We start from the raw sequence: 22,132 nt of genomic DNA on the forward strand, positions 1-22,132 counted from the left end.
GAGAGGCAAAGATATTAAAGAGATTAGAACAAATGAATGGAAATAATAACAAGTTTATTTTCAAAAGTAATGGAGGGTATTTGAAATTTGATTAATTTTAAACAAAACTATGGTACATAAATGAAAATTAGGAATAGATAAATATAGCACACATAATACTCTATATAATTTACCAAAACAAAACCATCAGTAGTATTGTTAATGCACTGAGCACAAGTCAAATAATATTTTATCCTGTTCTTACTTCAAGTGATAAACCCTTTGCACAATAGTTTGGCACAACATTGTGGGCCGAAGGGCCCATACTGTGTTGTACCGTTCTATGTTCTGTAACCTGGCCAAAAGGTTAAAAAAAAAGCCCTACTCTCGCACTGATTTCTTTCCCCACCAAACATTCCACTTTACTGTTAGTTCTTGGCCAGGAGGCATTCTTACTCTTCAGAGTCACGGCACCATTTACATTCACCGAGAATTCAAATAGTTTCTAGGTTTAATTTTCTCCCACCACTCACCTCAGACAGGACTCCAAGGGCTTTTTTTTTGAGCTGCAATTGTAACCTCTGCTAAAGAGTTTTAGGTTGTCCGGGTTGTCCAGTTTAACATTACGATTTTGCAGATAAAAGTATCCTTCATCAACACCTACTACAAATACAATCTCAAAGTACTATAGGTACTATCAACCACTCCTTCACAGATACTGCCCAGCCTGCAAGTCTTTTGTTTTTCAAATTACACTGTTAGTCCTATTTTCCATGAATTGACATCCACAGAACCAAATGGAACCAGAACAACTTGAGGAAAGGCTTTCATCTCGTGAATACTAATTCAGTTAAACCCAGACCATCCCTGAAGTTTAAAAAGTCAGTGTTTCAACCTGGTACGCTGGACCGAGCGAGTCCTGTATGATCCTCATCAAATCCGAGTTACCCAATTTTGAAAGGTTGGCCACAGCAAATCTGGCAGATGCAACATTGATATATCATTAATTGCTCAATATCCCTGGCATTTCAGAAATACACAAGATGTTTTAGTATTTGAAACTTCAAGTTAAAATGGTTGCAAGATAACCAAACCTTTTTGAAACTAAATTCAATGACAGATTAACAATTGGCAGATTTCAAAACTTGTTAACTTTCCCTTGATCTTTTCCAGACAAATTTGTAATTTACTTTGACTAGTTTAGGTTTACACAGTAATACCTTTCAAACTTTCCAGACACCCCAAAACTTCAAAGCCAGTAATGCATTTTTAAATGGATAATAATGCAAGAAAGGAAATGTTCATGTCAGCTATGTCCTACTTTCAGCACTGAAACTGCCAAACATTGCATTTTATTGCCATTATTTGTTGGCCAGGAGGCATTCTTACTCTTCAAGGGTGTCAAGGCACCTTTTTACATTCATCTAGAATTCAAATAGTTTCTAGGTTTATTGCTGTTCCACAGGTCTCCTCAAACAGGGAAGCACTCCCTTCGTATTGCACTGAAATGCCTCTCTGATATTGTGTCAAGCCTGAGGTTGGGCTAGAAACTCATAACTAATGCAGGCAAGCAGTGCCACTGAACAGAGGCCAACAATACACTTAGTATTTGACACTTCAATACCCCTAATCAGTCATGATCTCTCTGGCTACATTACATTACAGACATCTTAATGCACAATTAAAACAAGGTATTTTTTGACCAAAACAAACTCAAGAGGGACTAAATTCTTTTTCACCAAATCTGATCAAGTTGGATTGATAAGCTCATGTTCATCTTGTCAATTGTGAACACCAAGAGTCTAAAGATGAACCCAGAAATGAAGGTTCTAACCTTCCCCTCATTGAAGATCAAAGTCATATACACTTACTAAAACCACAGTTCCTAATGTACACAACTCCTTAGAATTCATTAACTTGTACACTTGCTCAGTTCTTTTCTTCTGCCTTCACATCCAGATTGCTCTCCTCCTCTCCAGAAAGACCTGATCTTTATTGGTTCCGTGAACAAAATGGAGATAAATGATGGCGATTTCAGCAGCAAGATTAGGCCAAGAACTGGTAGAACTCCCCATCTCTTCTTGGAAAGTGTCATGGGATACTTTATATCCATGTGATTCGGAACAGGAGCACTTTCTCCTTCTGAGTGTATGGATGTTATTATTGAGAGCAGTACTCCTAGCGCTAGATCAGCTAACTCCAAAGCCACGGAATCAACCTTGGGTCCATCTGATCCATATGGTTTAAAACAGTACAAATTACAAAAATCCAGAAGGTGGATGTTTTGTGCACTCAACTGCAGTGAACCAGAGGGAAAAGAAATGGCACAGGTTCAGTTTCAACAATCTTTATTTTCATTATTCAGTCAGTTCACATACCGTATCCTTGCTACGAGGCTGCATTATTTCAAGAGACAACTTAAACTTCTCATCAGAACTCACTACAAAGACAGCAAACTGGGAAATAAAACTATAACAATGTAAAATACCTGATAGCACACAGTAAAACTAAACAAAATTCAGGTTATAGATTAGAGTTGATGCTTAAATCTTGGAAGATCAGGCTTTTGAAACAATTGTTAGTTACTTGCGAGTACAGTTTCTTTGATTTCTACAGCATTAGTTATTTTTTACTGTTTAATCTTGACTAGTTACAGAGCCTCAAATATACCTATTGTGTATACCTTGTGGGTGATTAACCCCAGCAGTTCAGACTGTAAGATGTGCTTTAAATTTACTTTATATACACAAAAAAAAAGAGAACCACTTCGGTGCCATAGACATAGTCTCTGAACTTCCAGTGGTAAAAATGGCTGATCCATTGAGTATGGAGGGGTTGTTGGGGATTGGTAACGGAAGGGGGGAGGGGGGGGGTAAGAGGACAGGGAAAAGAAACAGAATACCCAGGAAGCAGATTATGCATAGGTTCCTCCAGGGATGAGGGGCTCATAAGCAGGTCTCCGGTCCTCCTGCACAGCACAACGAAGGCACACAGCATGCCCAGCAACTAGAACGAAAACAGTAAATATTAACCAGTGTAAATTAAAATAAGTCACGTTTAAGGGACAAATTCATCAAGCTAAATAACTAGTGGACCTTTCAGCCCACTGTTGATATGCTGCCTCAAAGCATGCACAAAATTTAAAAAGCAGCAGCTCATTTCCATAAGAGCAAGCAAGCAAAAACAAATTGCATGACTTCATTTCACACCTCAACAAATAAAATTACAAGCTGTTGCAGATGAGGATGGCCATCAGGCTATTTTTGTTCAACCAGCCTAACCCTGCAGTCTATTGCCCCTCTAATATTTTTTTTAACCAAAGGGTAGAGCATTTGCACCTCTGCTAGGCTGCTCATTCCATTGGCAAGACTGTAGTTATTGGACTAGTAATCTCAAAATACAAGCTAGCGCCCTATTTATTATATGATTTAACCGAATTGTCAAAGGGCTTCCAAGTGTTAAGTAAATTATAAACACCATACATAGGAGTGTTCACCACCAGAATGTAATCGGGCACTGCGTACCAAGCAACAGCTGTAATATACAACATAGCCATTCTCTGCTTGAACATTTAAAGAGAGGCACTTGTATATTCCTCTCCTCCCTCTCCAGATTGGAATAAAATATGAATTAGGTAATTGAGGAAAGACTGCTCAATCCAACCTCCTGCTACGAAGTGAGCACAGAATTAACCATCAGACTCAACTGCACAATCCTTCGCATTAGTACTGCCAAAATGTTATGCAATCTCAGCTCCAGGCTTTAGAATTTGCATTTCAAAAAACTGTACCACAGCAACAATGTTTAATTTATGAACTGATTTTTATGTAGACAAACATAGCCTTAAGATTCTTTTCAGAGATTAAGTTTAAACCAAGCTCACTAAAGAAATGTAGTCAGGTGACCATAGCCCAGTCAGGGATTGGTTTTAACAAACATTTTTTGGACACTAACCGTAGAATGAAGGAGTGAACAGGTCAGAATTGCAACAAAATTTAATGTCATAATTGAGATTTCATATTTGTCAGAGTCAAGTCCTACGATAAGGATTTAACATTAACTTACACGCTGCAGAAGGGAAAAAGAACACACAGGAAAGATTGCAAGTAACACCAAAGGAAAAAGAGACACACTTGGGGAGGGAAGTGAAGGATCTGTATGTGACAATGATACCCTTGTGATCACTGTCTGCCTATAGTCACTGCCTTGGTTTCCACAATGTCGGTCTGGATATGAGTATCAGATAGTGGGTGACAATTCAAGCATCCAAGTATTTCAGAAAATCATAAAAATCTATAAATATAAAAGACCCTTTACACATCATTAAGCATGATAAGAGTCTCATTTCATTTCACGCAATACCTACAGTGTGTTTGAAATTTAGGTTTTTTTTTGAGAATTGTTAAAAGTTATTTCCGTCTGACTGGTCTCCATTCTTTTCTAATGCTTTAAACAAGCCCACTTCCCCACCTAGTGCCTGCCCTCCAATCAGATTGCCAGCCTTGAAAGTCCTTAATAAAATTCCATTTCATTAATGCATTTTTTTTAAAAGTTCTATTTCAAAGGAGGGATGCTTCAAATGGGAGGGAATGCATTGTGTGCTGGTATGAAACAGTGTCAGCTCTACAGATACATAAACTAGCAAATCCAAACTCCAGATACCTACATAGTGCAAACCTAAGATTTTGAATCACTTGAAACCTTTGAAAAGAAGACAACCAGAAACAATTATCGTTCAAGCTGTAATGGATTCCACTCGCATGTCCCCTTTCTATAAGCAACACTTGAGGGTTAGCCAAATGAAAACTTCAGATGTTTAAGAAATCTTGATTTCCTGGCAATGCTCAGTTAATCCCATTATAGGATCAAGCATCAAGCACACAGCCACGTTGACAGTTGGTATCCTTACTGGCAGCAGCTGCTGGCAGAGAGCGAACACAAAACCCATACAAAATTGAAAATGTATTAACTGCCAGGAGTGGATCAAGACTGCAATCAAATAGATAGGTTCAGGCAGCAGTCAACTCAATTTGGCTGCACTCTGGCAGTTTGCAATGTAACACAACACCCTTAGAATACTGCCTTATAATCATTTCTGGTCATACAGAATTCTAGATTACAGTCATGGCTATCTAAGCAGATTGGCTATGGTGATCAAGACTAGTCCCTTCACTAATGTAGAAACAATGAAAATCATGCAATCAAGGATTGAACTGCAAAATTTAAAATTGCAGCAAAAATAAAACACAATGACTACAAGGACTTCCAATGAGGCTCAGTCTTTTAAAAAAAGGAGTCAAATCAACTTTTGGTTAGTGTTTGAAATGTTTGGGAAGTGAAAGGGGTCAAGTTTAAAATTAATGCGAGTCTGGGAAGAGCTGTGTCCTATTACAGAGTGCAAGCAAATAAAGTTATACAGGCTGCAAAATGAAACTGAAATAAACAAAGCAAATTTGACAAACAAAAGTAAACCTCTGCTCCACTTTGTCATGCTAGGATTTGGCAAAATATTTTCCTTGAGCTGCCTTAATCATATGCAGTGAGATGGAGCAGAGTTAGAGCTGTTGCCTCAACTCCACAGACACTGGTTTGATTCTGACCTCAGGTGCTGTCTGCAGGGAGTTGGTTGCTATGACCCCTCAGTACAGGTTAAATGGGCAAAAAAAAAACAACAAAGAGGGGGGTGTGTGTGAGAGAGAACAAGTTACAGCAGTACAGGGAAAGCAGGAACAGGGGAGTGGGACTGATGGAATTGCTCCCTTGGAGCTAGCGTGGACCCGACCACTTCCTTCTGCGTCATTATGCAATAATTGATCACAAAGACCATTTAAAGAGACAGAGCTTAAGCAATTACATGCTGGCTCAGCCTGTGAAGCCCATGTCGCTTGAAAGAATATCAAAAAAATGTGCATCTGACTTTAAAATCAAAATATTGGGCACAAGGTATGTATCTTACATAGAATACAAGGTTCTCTGTTTGCCCAAATGCATTAAGAGACAAACAACGACCTAGTTATTCTTAAATAGCTCTTTCCAGCATTCCCTGCAATAGGTTTCTACACACAAATGTTAGTTGCTTCTGTTGCATAATCTTGGATTTAACACTGCTTCCACTGATCATAGCTATTAATATTGAATAAAAACTAGTATAGTACCTTCAATGTAGTAAAATATCAGGGTGCTTCATGGGAACATAAAATAAAATTTGATGCTGACCCAAATGAGATAACCAGGGAAGATGACCAAAAGTTTGGACATAAAAGGTTGGTTTAGGAGCTGATGAAAGTGGCTGAATGGAAATGTGAAGGTAGGAATTATTAAAGGCACCTTTCCTGACTTTGCTGGTGCCAAATGCCCAACATTTCAACAGCCAGTCTCTCATCTGAATAATAGGAGATGCACCTTAAAAATGATTAGGTCCTACCATCACATCCACCTAAAACAGCGCAAGTCTACACGATAGGTTTTCCCAACTATTAAGATGTCTCCATTTCACTCATAGTCTATAGGTTTAATCTTTAGTTATCATGATACACTTTTCTTTGAACGGCCCTGCGTGCATTGCCTTAATTTCCTCAAGAGTATCAAGATCCAATGAAATAAAAATATTTTCTTTTTTCTGTTTTGTTACAGATGTTTCAAGGAAACCATATTATGAGCCAGGCATGACTTTGATGCCACTGGTCTCAAGCCCAGTGCAGTCTGGCATGGCATTTGCTTTTCTGACCCTTTGCTTCAAAATATAGTGAAGTTAGCCTTCCAAATTCCAGGAGCATCACCTGAAGTTTTGGACCAAATCTGGTGCAAACTTCTGTTCTTAAAATACCAAGTCAAAGATGCTGGCATCAGCTGTGCTCAATAGTTTGCATCAGTAAACATGATCAGAACCAATGAGCAGAAGAAACGCGATGGCCCCTAGTGTTGACTCACACAATGAACTCTGAAGAATCCCTCCAGACTGCATCCCAGATGAATGAATAATTGAGACTTTCCTGAGCTTTGAAACGAGCCATTTACTTATGCAGGCTGTTGGAAGGAATATAGTCAACTGCTCAAGTTTTGAACAATCTCTCCTAAACTTTCTTCTCTCCTCATCCACCCATAGAAGAACTAAATTCTTAAGGCATAGAAAGCTGTAGGTCAAGTGCTGGTAAATGGGACTGGTATAGATAAGATAAGCTATCTTTATTAGTCACATGTACATCAAAAACACAGTGAAATGCACCTTTTGTGTAGAGTGTTCTGGGGGCAGCCCGCAAGCGTCGCCATGCCTCCGGCGCCAACATAGCATGCCCACAACTTCCTAACCCATACATCTTTGGAATGTGGGAGGAAACTGGAGCACCCAGAAGAAACCCACGCAGACACGGGGAGAACATACAAACTCCTTACAGACAGCGGCCAGAATTGAACCCGGGCAGCTGGCACTGTAAAGCATTATGCTAACCACTACACTACCGTGCCTGCAAATAGATGGGTATTTGATGGTCAGCATGGAAGTGGTTGGCCAAAGGACTCATTTTCTTTGCTGTATGATTCTATGACTAAAATAGACTGGAAATTAAATAGAGAATTCAGAGGCAGCTTCTTTCCTAAAGGGGAAAGAATGTGGAGCTCACTACCACAAGGAGCAGCTGATACAAATAACAGATGCATTTGAGTGGAAGCTAAATATGCACAAGGGAAAGGAATAGTTATGCTGATGGAAAAATGAAAGGCGAAAGCTCAAGTGGAACACAAATGACAGCATGTCATTGTCATATAGAGGCTAACTGACCTATTCATATACTGCATGAGCTATCTAATTCTACACAAGGCATATAAATACAATCACTGATGTTTAAAATATAGTAATCCTGGTGTCTACTTGACAGAAGCCCCACTGGTTTTAGCAAACCTAACCCATTATACCACTGGCAAAAGAAGCAATGGCTGGAAATTGAAGGGTGAAAAAAAAAATCAATTGAACTTTCAAAAGTTTGCAGATGCTCTCCTCTCTAATGACAATGCTGGCTGAGTCAGTATGTTTGTTTTTGTGGACCATTTGCCAGCCCAAAAGGACAGCAACTAATAGTGGGCAGGTTCAAAGAGAGGGTCATCACCTCATCAAGGGAAGGATACATTAGCTATAGTGGAAGTCCAAAAACAATTCGTTGGGTGACATATGGCTGAGCTACAAAGACTGAGGAAATGCACATTAAATGCTCTGGTAATAATATTTAAAAGTAATGGCCTGATAATAGTCATTCAAATAAAGAACTGATAGAGATAGGAACCAACTTCCTTTCTTGAAAAAATATCACTGAAGTCAAGAACCAGGAGATGTTAAAATTCAAATTAGGCCAATAAAAAACAAATTCAGCAAGAAAATTCTGAAGGCTCTCTATAAATACAGGTAGGATTTGTAACAAGATTCATGAATTAAATGGAACAAATAGAATTAAATATCTACAATCTAATGGCCAACTCAGAGACATGGTTGCAAAGTGACCATAGTTGGGAATTAAATATAGAAGTGACAGGCTAAATGGAAAAGGAGGAGGGGTAGCCCTGATAATAAGAACTGGATAAAGGTAGCAGAGAGAAAGAATCATACCTCAGCAAAACAAAACATCAGGAAATGTAGTCAGTTTAGGTGGAGTTAAGAAACAGCAAGGGGCAGAAGACATTGGTGAGAGTTGCCTGAAGGCCCCGTGACAGTAACGTGGGCCCCTCACAGACCAAGACAGGAAAAGTTATATTGGGGAAATAAGAAAATGACAAGTAAATAAGCAAATATATTGTTTTTGTCCTCACAGTAATCCACCAAGATATAGTGGAGAACAATAGGTCCAGAGCGAATGAGAAACTGAGAGGAATAAGCATTAGTAAAAGTTGGGAAAAAGGAAAAAAAAGGGATCAAAAGGCAATAAATCGTAAACGCATTTATATCTGACCATTCCAAAAACAATTACAGGAATGGGCAGAGAGGGACCATGAATTTATTAGGGGAAATCGTGTTTGACAACTGAGTTTTTTCAGGTTGTTACAAGCAGAATGAATGTGCGCAAATCAGTATTTGTGGTGTATTTAGATTTTCAGAAGCCTTCCAATTAACAAAAAAACTACAGCTAAAGAGTTTTTTAAACAAAATCATAGCATGAGAGTTGGAGTAATATATTGGCAGAGATTGAAGAAAATAATGGTTAATGTACAGAAAATAATAGGAATAACCGCTCATTTTTGTTTTGGCAGGCTAGAACTAGTGGGTTGCCAGAAGGATAATTCTGGGGTTCCAACAGTTCACAATCTATATCAATGATTTGGATGAGCAGACCAAAGTGTAATACAAGACCATAAGATATAGGAGCAGAATTAGGTCATTTTGCCCATCAAGCCCACTCCGCCATTCAATCATGGCTAATTTTTTTTTCTCTCAATCCTATTCTCCCACCTTTATCTGGCGACATTACCCCCCACCCCCACCAATGAAGAACCTATCAATTTCTGCCTTAAATACACCCAATGACTTGGCTTCCACAGCCCTCTGTGGCAACAAATTCCACAGATTCACAACCTTCTGGCTGAAGAAATTCCTCATCTCAGTTCAAAAGGGACATCCCTTTATTCTGAGGCTGTGCCCTCAGATCCTAGACTCTCCTACTGATGGAAACATCCTCTCCAGATCCACCCACCTTTCAGTATTTGGTAGGTTTCTAGGAGATCCCCCTTCATCCTTCTGAACTCCATTGAGTACAGGCCCAGAGCTATCAAATGCTCCATATACCCAAAGCCTTTCATTCCCAGGATCATTCTTGTAAACCTCCTCTGGAGCCTCTCCAGGGCCAGAACTTTCCTTAACTACAGGGCCCAAAATTGCTCACAGTATTCCAAATGCAGTCTGACCAATGCCTTATAAAGCCTATATAAATGTATAGTGATACTAAGCTGGCCAGCAGTGAGAGGTTGAGGAGAATCTAGTGAGACTTCAAGGGGATATGGATAGGCTAAATGAATTGGCAAAGACATGGCAGATTGAATACAATTTGGAAAATTGTTTCTCTTCTACCAAAGTGGATGATCTTTTGAAAATAGTGACCTTATTGAATGGAGGAGCAGGGGAGGGTTTAAGTGGCCCACTCCTGCTTTTTATTTCTTAAGTCAGAATCAATTGAGATGTTTATTTGTAAAGCACAAACAAAACAATTTGGACAAAAGACATGCAAATTAGTGGAACTGAACCTTTTCCCACTTGAAATTAAAATTGATTTTGCCTGCATACTGCATCACACTAATGATCTCCCAAAGCAGATTTTCTTTTGTATAGAAGAATTTTTCAATAGACCTAGCTCATTGCAGGTCAACATTAACTGGAAAGATTCTATCAAGTATCATAACTCATGGTTATAATTGCAATGGATTGAACACGTGATTCAGTGCAGCAACTAGATGTGCGCGTACACACACACACAAATCATAAATGCACAATATCCTGTTCCCTGCCCCCCCCCCCAAAATTTGGTCAAGAAAGCACCAAATGTAATACCTGGTCAGAATTGAGGTTTTGGGAACTCATGGCTTTGCAGAGCCATGAAACAATTGTATACAATTGTCGGCAGTGTAAGGGAGCCAGATTCAGTTATATGAAGGCAGGAATTTTGAATTCTAACTATGGCAATATCCAGAGTGTCTCGATTCAAACTGCCCAACAATTTATAAAGCTGTTACATTTGGCACTTGCTATTCTGAGGACATCAAAATCCACAATTCCAACATTGCCTTGAAGGCAGCACATGACATGTGATACTGGGTCGACAATGCATGTCTGAATTAAACAGTACATCACAATTACTAACACACTGAGTGTAGGGACAGATCTTGTGTCTTCATTGAGTGCAACTCTCCCAAAGCTCCAAGATAAAAACAGATTTGCAGAAAACTAGACCATATGCGAGCACAAAATGAACATTTAAAACCAACTTCTTGGATGAGACTCAATGATCTGTTCAAAATCCTCTACCATTATTCAAAGAGCAGACAGGTTTCAGACTGTCCTGTCTTAGCCAATACCTGAAACAAAGCAGACCATCTATTCATCATTTCCTGGCTCTTGCATCTTGTAAACTGATGACAAGAGTCTGCAAACATATTCTAATGTTCCTAAGATGCAGAGGGATAGTTGCAGCCCCTGTTCAAGTATTTGAAGGGGCTGCTCCTCAAGATCTGGTTGCACTTCAGCCCTATTCTCCTGATCTTTGGGCACCTGCTGCAGAAGGGAGGGTGGGGCACGAGTCAGTTGGAGGACCTCCTTGGTCTTCTCCAAGGTGGCCATTCATCGGTCCAGGCATTGGGCTGTTGAGGGTTCCACTCAAGCCAACTGGCTGCCCTTCTCCTGAGAATACCCCTGTGCCCAGGTGTCACTGAAGAGAAGGCACGCAGTGCCCATTGGCTCTCTGGGACCAGTGCGTGTTGCAGGGGCTGGAGTACATCCAGGACAAGGATGGAATGTTTCTATTTAATGTTGTAATTTAATGTACATTTGTAAATACTGAATTGAGAATGATGTAAATTTTGTAAATGTAAATAAACCTTTTGCAATGTAAATGTTGTAAATGTTGTAAATGTAAATAAACCTTTTTAAGAAAAGGAATGTTCCAAGGACAAAGTATTGTTAAATGCATTTTTCCCCTTAAGTTTTTGATGCACTCTAGGTGAAGGCACAAAAGACTGCTCAACAAGTGAGGAAAAAAGTTTGGATACTGGTGGGGGAGGGCAGAATAAAACTACAGAAACCACCCAACAGAATGCTTGATTGTTGTGCTGAGTAATTCACCAGCCACATAGTTAGTGGCACAACACAAATCAAGTATGTAAACAATGTGGAATAGATTACAATAAGTAAAGGGATACGCTCTATCTGCCTTCTTGCAATCTTTTCCCACACCATGAATCTAATTCCAAAGAAAAAAACCACTAGAGGCCAGCTTGCCCATTAGCAAAGCAGTCACTGGAACAAAAAAAATCTACTCTTTGAAGCTCAATAGAAAGCAGACAAGATTACCACAACAGTCTTTTGATGTTGACCCAGCAGCACCCAAGTATTCTGCAGTAGGCTTGCGATAAACCTCCACAATTTTACATCTCCATAAGAGAAACCGCAAAGGACAGGAGATATTTATGGTAAATACAAAGCACTTTTCAGTCAATTTTTCAGAAAAGTAAGAGGTAAAAGTGACAGAGTGGAATAAGGCATAGTTTTCAGGAATTGATAATTTAAGATTATTGTACAAAAAGGCTGCTCTTTGAACAGGAATTTGCTTTTAAACAAGTTAATAAGAGACCTAACCTGGGATACTTGGTTTCTATAAAACATCATATCCAATTGAGCACTTTTACCAGCACCATTTATTTGGAAACATACAACGAAAAGGTGTCGACTTAATTTGCCCGCCTATCCAAGATAAGTGCCGCGAATCCAAAGCCCTTAGTGCCCTTTTACTACCAAAGAAATTAATTTTCTCTTCCTCCCTTAGCAATTTCACTTCTGTGGAGTACTGTTCAATGGCACCACACCAGTCATCATTACTCATGTTATCTCAAACCATGCAATTCCATCATACATCACAGACAAGTGGCATTTGCATCTAGTTCAAAGCTAACAGGTACATATTTGGCAGCCCAAGAACATGAAAATTCAAGAGGGCTCATAAGATTAATAGAACAGCCTTGGTGATAGAGGTCTCCACTTTTGGAGGGATGAAAGCAGGTGGGTGATCAATCTGTTTTTAAATGTTTCCCCTTTGTCCACTGTGATTCATCATTGTTTTAATGAAATGTCAATTTGGGAGTTCTAGGCTTTAAGGGGGAGGAACAAGCAGTAATGTTTACACTCCACTTCCAGCTGATTACCAAAGACCCAGCTACTCCCAGCAAACTATAGATGTTGGATTCGTTCCAGTTTCCTTCTAAGAGCCCCAAGCCACTTGCAGGTAAAGAGTTCTAGATCATCAGCTCCCTGCATAAGGTTTTTCCTCTCTTCTCCCTGCACCTTTTACATGTTAATTTGAATCTCTTCTCTCAGTCCTTGAACATTTCCTCAAGGAAACAGTTTCTCCATTCACTCTTTCTAAACCAGTTATGATCTTCTATGTCCATCAAACCTTCCCTTAATCTTCTTTGCTTCAAGAACCATCTCAGCTTCTTTAATTTAATTCTACAGTTGAAATCTCTCATCCCTGGAATTGCCCAAATAGGATTGAATTTCTGCTAATTGTTTTCATTGTGGAAGTGACTCCTTTATTAGATCCAAATCCTGCATAGCTCCAGGTTAAAAGAAAATCATTCCAAGCTATTCCATTTTAGCTGCCTGCAGTGCCAAAGGATAGTATTGTGAAAATATTAGACAGTGAATACTGACCCCATTGTTTAATTGCTTCACAGAAAAGCTATCCAGTATGGTAATACTGGTATTCTGCTGATGTGCAAGATCAAATAGAGCATTCAATGCTTAATTGGAATTTGTTCTTAAAAGGTGAAACCATTTAGATAAGATATCTTTATTAGTCACATGTACCTCGAAACACAGTGAAATGAATCTTTTTTTTGCGTAGAGTGTTCTGGGGGCAGCCTTCAAGTGTCGCCATGCTTCCAGTGCCAACATAGCATGCCCACAACTTCCTAACCTGTATGTCTTTGGAATGTGGGAGGAAACCCATGCAGACACTGGGAGAACATACAAACTTCTTACAGACAGTGGCCAGAATTGAACCCGGGTCGCTGGCGCTGTAAAGTGTTACGCTAGCTGCTACACTAGCGTAAATGGGAAAGAGATGTTCAGGATTTTATATGATTTTGCTTTTAGAACTTCACCAATGGGAGGCTATTGGCACATATTCATAAAATCTGAAAAAAAGGAGAGTTGGATGGACAGTTTTGTACCCAGCAGTCAGAGATGCCTCAAAATGTGCAAAACTGTCTTAATTTTCACCAAGGCAAAAGGGTTACCCGGTGCTTTCCCCCCCACAAGGAGCAAAAGATTATTCACCTAGTCTGTAATCACACACATTCAGTGTGGAAATCCAACTGCACTCAAAGCTACACTGATGCTTTGGAAATGTACTAAAAGTTTGGCATGCAAATATGGGTGAAGATAAGAAATTAGTACAATGTTTTTATTTGAAAGAAAATATTTTTTCCAGCCAAATTTATCACAAAAGAATACAGTGTTTAATAACACCTTGCAAGAAACAGTTTTCCTTAAAAAGGGAAAATGTCTTTCAATTGATAAACTTGGAGAAACTACTGTTGTCTGTGTTTTGCAGACAGAAGGATTAGTGTTTTAATAACACTAAAGGTATACAGAAGCAGCCAGCAATACATGCAAGTCTGTAGAACCAAAGTTACCACCATAAAGCTGTTTTTAAACTGTGAGAGGTGCAGGTCAGTTTTTAAAAACTACCAGTTTTTTTGCAAGGAAAATTCTGGGAGGAGTTGATAAACAGTGCTCTGTATCTTCTCTTTTGGAAGCTGACAGATTTGTGATACATTCCAAGATTTTCAATTTCTAATATCTACAAATTTTGCTATGTAATTGTGGCATTTACTTCCAAGGGAGGAGGTAGCCCCTCTCAAATGAGAAATGAACTGATTCTTTAGCAAAGAATTTGGGCATGTGTTTAAATTTGCATGCCAAATTTTTGGTATATTTAATAGAAAATTAAGCTCATGGTAACTCAGGCTCATAACCATCTCAGGAACTGATGGGATGGAAGCCTGTAGGCTGCGTAAGCCCAATGAGAAATATAATACCAGGGCATTCAAACCAAAACCAAAGGGAACTGGGCCAAAAGTATAAAAGTGCCAATTAATGCTTAATTACAGGTAATGCCACATACAAGTTGTAGGAGCAGGAATAGACCATTCAGCCCAGTCTGTTCTGACATTCAACAGGCCCATGAGTGATTTTCTGCCTCAAATACCATTTCCTGGCCCTATTGCCATATCATTTGACTCCTTTAAAAAACAGAAATCAATCAACTGCTACTCCGAATGCAATCAGTGACAGTCTCCAATGCCATCTGGGGTACAGAATCCCTAGCATTTCAGTCATAAATGGCCTACCACCAACCAAGGGGAACATTTTGTGTAGTATATTAACAAATACCTTCTGAAAATCTAAATACATCTAAATAATTTAAACACAAAATATAAATTTATACAGTGGGTGCTTGGCTAATTTAAAAAGGATTAGGTTTAAACAGGAATGCAATAATTATGAAGTTTTACCATCTGTACTGAATAGGCAGTTTGCTTGATTTGTATCCACTTTAGAGTGAAAGGGTACTTAATTGAAATATACAAGACCCTAAGGATTCCAGAGATTGAATGTGGAAGGGATGTTTCCTCTCTTGACAGAATTTAGAACCAGGGGTTACAGTTTGAAAATAAGAGGTCACATATTTAAAATAGATGAGGCAAAAACTTCTTTCAAAAGGGTCACAAGTCTCTGGAATTCTTTCTCCAAAGCCAGTGGAAGCAAAGTTTTTGAATATTCTTAAGGCAGAGGTGGACAGATACTTGATAAACAAGGAGGGCGAAAATGTACCATGGATTGACAGGAATTTGAGTTATGGTTACAATCAGATCAGCTAAGATCTAATTGAAACAGTCAAGCAGATTTGAAGGATAAAGTGGACTATTTATTCCTGTTTCCGACTTACACTCAACCCAATTAAGAAACCCACAACCTATACTTTTTAAAAAAAAGTGATTTTTGGCATTACTTAATTCAAAAATACTGAAATTATAAACATATTAATGTTGTGCTATTGTTACTGAATCAATCCTGCATAAGCATAAAACTGTTTACAGAATGTTGCAACACAACAAAGGCAGCAATAGGTCCAAAATAACAACCAACACCTCTGTCCATGTTCCACTACAAATAAGGCAGTTGCTTGCTCAATGTCATATTAGGAAAATACCCTAAATAAATTTGCTGTGCCCAATATCTTATATAGTGATAAAGCCAAGCAAAGGTGAAGAAAGAAGACTTCATTACTTGAATGAACATATATATAGCATAAGAATGGAAAACATTAAGCCATGGAACTACAGCCATAAACGAGCAAGACCCACCAGTAGCTATCCTTAGCAATTGATAGCAAGTTTCCCCTTGGAGCGTGCAAATTATGTAATATCTAGGAATAGGGTGTTAGCAATTCTAGCACCATACTGGGGAAAAAAAACTGCTTGGAACTTATAAATGGAAGCAGACTTTCACTTCACAATTCAATGAATACATCAATTATTTATGAGTACGAAAACAATGTAAAGATTCACAGGTTACACAACCAATATTTACAACTGGATGTGGCGCTGCTGAGAGATAATCACAAGCTGTAATGCTCTTTAGTGAGTAGTACATGAAATTCAGCAGGAGGATAACAGGTGACCTTTTATTGATTTTAAATATCCATGCCCATAACAATAGAACATAGAACAGTACAGCACAGAACAGGCCCTTTGGCCCACAATGTTGTGCCGACATAGCTAATCCCTCCTACCTACAGAATGCCCATATCCCTCTATTTTCCTCTCATTCGTGTGTCCATCCAAGCCCCTCTTAAAAGCCCAGAATGAATTTGCCTCCACCACCCTATCAGGCAATGCATTCCAGGCATCCACTACTCTCTCAGTAAAAAAAACCTACCCCTCACGTCTGTTCTGAACCTACCCCCTCTCATCTTAAATGCATGTCCTCTGGTATTGGATCACTCAATAATGGGAAAAATATATTACTTGTCCACCCTATCTAAGCCCCTGATAATTTTATACACTTCCAACAGATCACCCCCTCGGCCTCTGCTACTCCAGAGAAAAGAACCCAAGTTTGTCCAGCCTCTCCTGATAGCACATGTCCTCTATTCCAGGCAGCATCCTCTCTAAAGCCTCAATGTCCTTCCTATAGTGAGGTGACCAGAATTGCATGCAATATTCTAAATGCAGCCTAACCAGAGTTCTATAGAGATGCATCATAACTTCTATACTCAATACCTCAATTAAGGCGGCTTATGGAATGCTTGCATTTACTAATCACCTTCACTAAGCCACTTTCAATGAGTCATGGACTTGCACCCCAAGGTCACTCTGCTCTTCAACACTGTTAAGGGTCTTGCCCTTAAGAGTGTACTGCCTCTTGACATTAGTCCTACCAAGGTGCAACACCTCACATTCATCCGGGTTAAACTCCATCTGCCATTTCTCTGCACACATCTGCAACTGATCTATATCAAGCTGTATCCACCGCCAATCTTCTACACTATTCACAACTCCACCAATCTTGGTATCATCTGGAAATTTACCAACCCATCCATCAACATACTCATCCAAGTCATTTACGTACATCACAAACAGCAGAGGTCCCAGTACAGATCCCTGCGGAACACCACTACTCACAGGCCTCCAGCCCGAGTAAGTCCCTTCAATCACCACCCTCTGTCTTCTACAGGCAAGCCAGTTCTGGATCCACACAGCCAATTCTCCACTGACCCCATGCATCTGAACTTTCTTGATTAACCAATTATGTGGGACCTTGTCAAATGCCTTACTGAAGTCCATATAGATGATCCACAGCTCTATCTTCATCAATCTTTATCGTCACCTTGTCAAAAAACTCAACTAGGTTAGTACGACATGACTTGCCCCGCACAAAGCCATGCTGGCTTTCCCTAATCAAGCCATAGGATATACAAGCATGTGGAATCCAATCTCCAAGAATTTTCTCCAGCAATTTCCCTACAACTGATGTGAGACTCACCAGTCTACAGTTCCCCTTATTTTCCCTTGTTCCTTTCTTAAATAGAGGAACAACATTAGCCACTCACTAGTCATCCGGGACCTCACCAGTGGTTAAAGAGGACACAAAGATACTGGTCAAGACCCCAGCAATTTCCTCCCTCACCTCCCTCACTAACCTTGAGTATATCCCATCAGGCCAAGTGACAATAATAATAAACCAATACCAATACTTATCCACCTTAATACTGTTTAGGAGACCTAGCACTACCTCTTCCTTGACCTCTAAATGTCCTAACATGTTTCCGAGTTCCAATTTCTGTATCTTATATGTCCTTTTTCTGCATAAATATTGAAGAGAAATACTCATTCAGAACCTCACCCACATCCTCTGCATCCAAACATAGATTCCCTTCTTTATCCTTGTGGTCCTACCCTTTCCCTCGTTATCCTCTTATTCCTGACATAGGTTTAGAATGCCTTTGGATTCTCCTTAATCCTACTTGCTAAGGACTTTTCATAGCCCCTCCTGGCTTTCCTAATTCCTTTCTTGAGATCATTTCTAGCTTCTTTATAGTCCTCACGTGCTCTGTCTGATCCTAACTTCTGAAGCTCTACATACTTGTCCTTTCTCTTCTTGACTAATCATTGGCTATAACACAATGTATTGGTATTGGCATTATATACAGGTCAACAACCATTTTCCTGTCCAATATACCTCACCAATTACACTCAAAAGATCAATCTCCTTCATTCTTTATGGTGTGAGCTGCCCAGTGTTCTGTGTGAACCCAGATGTAAAATGCCATTGGGTGACTACGTCATTGGGTCATTGACTTCTTTACAGGCCAAGTCATTGAGAGATACAGCATGGATACAGGCTCTTCAGCCTACTGAGTCTGTGCTGACCATCAAGCACCCATTTACACTATTCCCTATATTAATCCCATTTTTTATTCTCCCTACATTCTCTTCAACTCCCTCAAATTCTACTACTCACCTACAATCTAGAAGCAATTGACAGTGGCCACTTAATCTACTGATGTGATAATATGATCTGTATGAATGGCGTGCAAAGCCAAGTTTTTCCATTGTACCTCAGTACATGTGACAATAATAAACCAATTTACAATTTACCAACCTCTGGGTTGTGGGAGGTAACTGGATTACCTGAACGAAACCCACATTCTGTAGCCCTTACACAATTTCTATACACTGGCACATTTAAACAGGAATTGCGGGGTAGCAACCATGGGTCTCACTTTCTTTCTCCTATCCTGCATCCACTGGGATTAATATTACACCACTGTTGTTAGGCATGTTAAAAAAGTGAATGAAACTTACAACCACACAATAGCTCCATGCTGCTGCATTACAGAAACAACCTGGGCCTCCCCACGTTCCTGGTGTTCCTATTTCTTTCCTTGGTTTTTCAACTAGGGTCAAAGGCAAGCTCAGAATTCATGTTGATTTATCACTACCTAACTTAGCAGCAAGAGTAACGCTCTGCTCCTGTAATGTTACCATGGTCAAATTTGGTTTCCTATGTCAACCTGTGCACATCAAAAAGCCACTGATGCAGAGATCACCAGTAATATTGAAGTGATAAATCAGCATCAACAATTCCAACACCACCACAGTCATATCATGTAGGCCTGAGAATTAAATCCTGAGACAATATTTCTAATACAAATAAGAGTGCAATGAGATACCAGTCTCTGAAACAGATCTGAATAACCATAATGCAACAGTTGCAAAAACAGAAGTGTCTGTGGCAGATCAATGCATAATGAACATTTATGGCTTTAAGTATTTGTCAAAGGTACACCCATATCAATTGTGGTTCCACTAGAACCTGCCGTTTTGCACAGGCCTTCTCCTCCCTCAATAGCAACACAATCCTAACTTTGACAGAGGGCTTGAAGAGGCAGTTACAAAAACAATCTCTATGTAACCTCGGCATCGGTGAAATATTCAAGCCCTGGAGACAGTTCAAAGATAAAGCACATCCTTATCTCCAAAGGAATGAACAAAAGGGTGGATTACAGAAACAAACCCTCAAATTTTGATAGATGGCAATTTTGGGAGAATCTTGCGCACATAAAAACATACAAGAACAGCAGAAAAAATGCTGAACCTGAAGTACAACTCCATGGTCAACCAAGACAGGAAGAGCTTTGGGCTGTTGGATTGAAATTTTACACAAGTATCAGTTAGAATAAAATCTAGAATCTGTCACCATTCAGGCCCTAATAAGTAGCTTGATTTGAGGTTGGGGTGGCCAGAGGTAAAATATTGTTTCTTTTATATATATTATACATGGAAAAGATCTTCCCACAACAGAGTTAAACAAAAACATGCAAATCATAGACTTTTCAAACTCCACCAAACTGTGACCACACAAGAACCCAAATTTCCTGTAACAGGAACCTCAAATGCCATGTTGTTGTAATACACATGAACAAATCAACTTGCGGCTATGAGAAGCAAAAGAGAAATCTGAAAGAAATTTATAAGTTCCACTGATGGCATTACCATTTCAGGTTAACTTATAAAACAAGTTTGCAAACAACAAACCATAGGTCAGCCAATCTGCCAGATGGTATATAAGGCACAGGTGTGGTTTACAACATGCAGGAAAATTAACAATTAGGACGTTAGTCAAAAGCAAGCTTACATGGTACCTTTGAAGCTTCAATTCTCATTTGAGTGAAAGAAAAGCATCACATGCCGGCTGCTGTTTTTAATCTTGTGTAACAATCTTATTTTCACAGTAGTTTATCAAAGTCAATACAATAAAAAGGTTAGCAAAAGTGTTTGGTAGTCCTTTGTAGAACAAGGATGGATCAAGTGGCCCCGTTCAATGCTATAAGGTTCTATAGCAACTCAGTCCAACTTTACCTGAATCGCTGCAAATCCTAGAGCAGCTGTAATAACATACATCATGATTTCTTGCAGCTTCTTCACCACCAGAACTTTGCATCCCTGTGGTTAAAGAAAATGAAAATTATGCCTTTTTAAAAAATCTTCTTCTCTCTACCTTGCATTTTTGCCCCATTTTTACAAAGAATCCTCCTACATCTAATAAAAAACCAGTGCTCATCACATTTTAGCCAACCCCAGTACATTTGTTGCCAGGATCTCTAAATAATGAATCAGGAACCTCAATTTATTTCCCCCCACATCCACCATTCTTTCCAAGTCCAGGATATCAAGACTAGTAGAAGCATTACCACTGGCCTAGAGAAGACTAGCAATCAAGTTTTGCTTAATATTACACATTCACTCAGTTCCCTGGAGCAAAATCTGGCGCATGGAGTCAGGTTACAGATTATAAAGTGAAGCCAGCAAAAGCTCAAGGGAAAATTGGCCTGATCCAATTCATGGGACTGTGTTTGACAGTAGCAAATTCTGTTCTTACTTAGCAATTGGCATCACATCAGTAAAATATGCAGGTATTTTTGGAGTATCTGGGGGCATATATTGGAACACAATGAAATTGCATTGGGTTGCATCACTTATTATTTGACCCTATTGTTATTACTATAGGATTGTGATGAGCAGAGAGATGGGGTAAGTGGAGGGAAAGACAGCTATTACAGTAGATCTGAAAGCACCCACACAGGTGTGCTGAGCAAGCCTGGAACTAGTCAATTGGACTTAATGATTACCTAGGATTGTTCCTCAAAAAACTTGCAACATCATTAAGGAAAAAAATTGTAGTTGAAATCATGTTGAATTTCATACAAATTCATCAACTACAAAAAGCTATACATTATCAGCAAAATGAAAATTTTTTTTCTCCTTTTTAAAAAAGCCATCAAAGAAGATCCACAAAAGTTCCTCTGGATTAGATATTATCAGTTTTAAAATTTTATATTTTAACACCATAAGGACTAAAATATCAGTTTTATTAAAGAAAGGCCATTCTGTTCTTGGATGGTGAAGAACCGGCAGGACTATTTATTACTCTTCACTAGTTACCCCAAGAGGATGGTAGTTGGTCTTTACCCTGAGCAAGTTGTCTTCAAGGGCATGAAGAAAATGGGGAAATGACTACAGTAGTGCATAATCCAAACCAGAAACACATAGTCGTTTTCTTTCATAAAGAGGATCAGTGATTTTTTTTTAATTGCAATGCAGTAGTTTCCATACAATTTAAATACCCTGATAGCAGCCTAAAAATAACATTTAATTTATCACAATGGACCTACTGTATTTTAATTCTGGGCCACAACCTGCAACCATGCCCTAGCCCACAGCAAGATGAAAATGCACAAAGCCAGTAGTTTTTTTTGGACTCCACTTAGTTTACTTTGGCAGCAGCCAGCTTGGAAACAGTGCATCAATCTTGTGACTTCAACATTTCAGATTTTAG

The 22,132-nt window shown here is 39.2% G+C and overlaps 1 protein-coding gene across 1 annotated transcript in view; it reads right to left on the reverse strand.

Moving 5' to 3' along the window:
* Window positions 1–2,748: 2,748 nt before the first annotated feature.
* LOC127585246 (tetraspanin-3-like) overlaps window positions 2,749–22,132 on the reverse strand; it is a 48,948-nt gene continuing 29,564 nt past the window's right edge. Inside the window, 3 exon segments of the mRNA XM_052042553.1 lie at window positions 2,749–2,943; window positions 2,946–2,985; window positions 20,656–20,739. Coding sequence (XP_051898513.1) covers window positions 2,894–2,943; window positions 2,946–2,985; window positions 20,656–20,739 — 174 coding nt within the window. The 3' untranslated portion in view covers window positions 2,749–2,893.

The sequence above is a fragment of the Pristis pectinata genome, chromosome 32 (genome assembly GCF_009764475.1).
Source record: "Pristis pectinata isolate sPriPec2 chromosome 32, sPriPec2.1.pri, whole genome shotgun sequence".
Lineage (NCBI taxonomy): Eukaryota > Metazoa > Chordata > Chondrichthyes > Rhinopristiformes > Pristidae > Pristis > Pristis pectinata.